Source organism: Myotis brandtii, unplaced genomic scaffold, assembly GCF_000412655.1.
Source record: "Myotis brandtii unplaced genomic scaffold, ASM41265v1 scaffold624, whole genome shotgun sequence".
Taxonomy (NCBI): Eukaryota; Metazoa; Chordata; class Mammalia; order Chiroptera; family Vespertilionidae; genus Myotis; species Myotis brandtii.
In genome coordinates, this window is record NW_005370385.1 from 1,452,192 (window position 1) to 1,453,936 (window position 1,745).

A 1,745-nucleotide genomic window follows, 5' to 3' on the forward strand; every position below is an offset into this window, starting at 1 on the left:
CTCCCCCTCCTCCTTCTCCTCCTCCTCCTCCTCTGACCCAGGACTGGTACTTCAAGACCCCACTGGGCATGAAGAAGATAGAATTTAACAAGGACCTGGAGGCTGAGGAGGCCAGGCTGGCAAAGGAGAAGAAAAAACGGAAGTGACTGCTGAGGAATGCCCGAGAGGAGCGGTGGGACTGGGGCAAAGGGGCTGGGGGCAGAGGCATAAACTCCCAGATGGCTTGGGGACCAGCTCTCTTTGTCCATCTCCGTGCTTCCACCCCTTGTTCTGTGTCCCCTGGCTCCACCTCATACCCCACCCTGTCGAGTTTCTCCGATCCCAGATCTCTGTACTCTGACCTCACCCTGGTTCCCCCCTCCCTTTCTTCCTCGAGGTATGTAGGGGAGGAAAATGGGAAGAGAAGGAGAGAGAGAGAGAGAGAGAGAGAGAGAGAGAAGATCTTGGTAAGTAGAATGAGAAGGAAAAGCAGGAGTCTGGAGGTCAGCAGAGCCTGGTCCTGACCCCTGTGTGGGCTGCACAGTCCTTTCCTGACTTGGCCCCAGTGTCCTCACCGGTAAAGTAAGATGACCTCCGGCCGATCTCCTTTCTACTCTGGGGTTGGATATTCCTCCCAAGGTGTCTGGGAAGTCAGGGAGGTGGCGGGTGGAGAGGAGAAAAGGTTGGGAGATGGAGGTAGTTGTGACTGCTGCTAGATCCAGTGCCTTTTCTGAGTGGTCTTCACTTCCTCCTTCCTCTGGACACCTTCTCCCACCTGCCTTTGTCTTTGACCCAGAGCCTGGCCCCAAGGGGCTCAGTGAGCAGAAGTCCACCTCTGGGTCCTCCTTGTGGGGAGAGAAGAGCTCGGGGAACTCGAGTCAGGAAACTCTGGGGTTCTCCCGAAGAAGCAGTGTAAAGAGTGTGTGAATATGCCCTGACCGGTTTGGCTCAGTGGATAGAGCGTGGGCCTGTGGACCCAAGGGTCCCAGGTTCAATTCCGGTCAAGGGCCTGTACCTTGATTGCAGGCACATACCCAGTAGGGAGTGTGCAGGAGGCAGCTGATCGATGTTTCTCTCTCATCGATGTTTCTAACTCTCTATCCCTCTCCCTTCCTCTCTGTAAAAAATCAATAAAATATTTTTTAAAAAAAAAATAGTGTGTGAATAAAGGTGAAGGGTACTCCACAGGCTGTAAAGGCGATGAGAGCCAGGCGCGGCAAGGCGAGACCGCGGGGGTGGAGCTAGCTCCTATGGCAGAGGTGGCTCAGCTGGGCCCAGGGGATGGTTTGAGTTTTCTTTCTCCCTTTTTTCATTTTCTCTCCCCAAATGAAAGTCGCTTCATTATCCTAATGTGGGCAGAGCCCCTTCCTCCTTCTCACTTTCCAGCTGAGACCCTTCTGACCGTGGCAGGTAGAGAGGTGATGGGAGACGCAGGGGTCATCCACAGAGGTGGGGTCAGCACTAGGGGGCTGTGGGAGATGAGCACCCCGGAGGTACTGCTGCTGGTGGGACCCTGTTCCCCTGGGTAGAGTCTGTCCAGGTAAGAACCCCCGGAGGAGATCACTCATAGAGGGGCCTTCTCTGCAACTGTCCCTACTCTGAATCCCTCCCTTAGGTCTGGGAGGGTGACAGTGTGGGGCTAATTGGTGACATTTGGGAAAACAGGAAAAATTATGTGCACCCACCTGCCCTCCCTCGGCCCCAGCCGCTGGAGGCCTCTTGGTGGAGCACATGATAGATGAGAAAGAATGAGAAATGGCAGCTGG

The 1,745-nt window shown here is 54.8% G+C and overlaps 1 protein-coding gene across 1 annotated transcript in view; it reads left to right on the forward strand.

Moving 5' to 3' along the window:
• The window catches only part of IQCA1L (IQ motif containing with AAA domain 1 like), a 13,649-nt gene extending 13,503 nt beyond the window's left edge, over positions 1-146 (forward strand). Inside the window, exon 19 of the mRNA XM_014528211.1 lies at positions 42-146. Within this exon, the coding sequence (XP_014383697.1) occupies positions 42-146 (105 nt within the window). The remainder of the gene's footprint in view (positions 1-41) is intronic.
• The last annotated feature ends 1,599 nt before the right edge of the window (positions 147-1,745 follow it).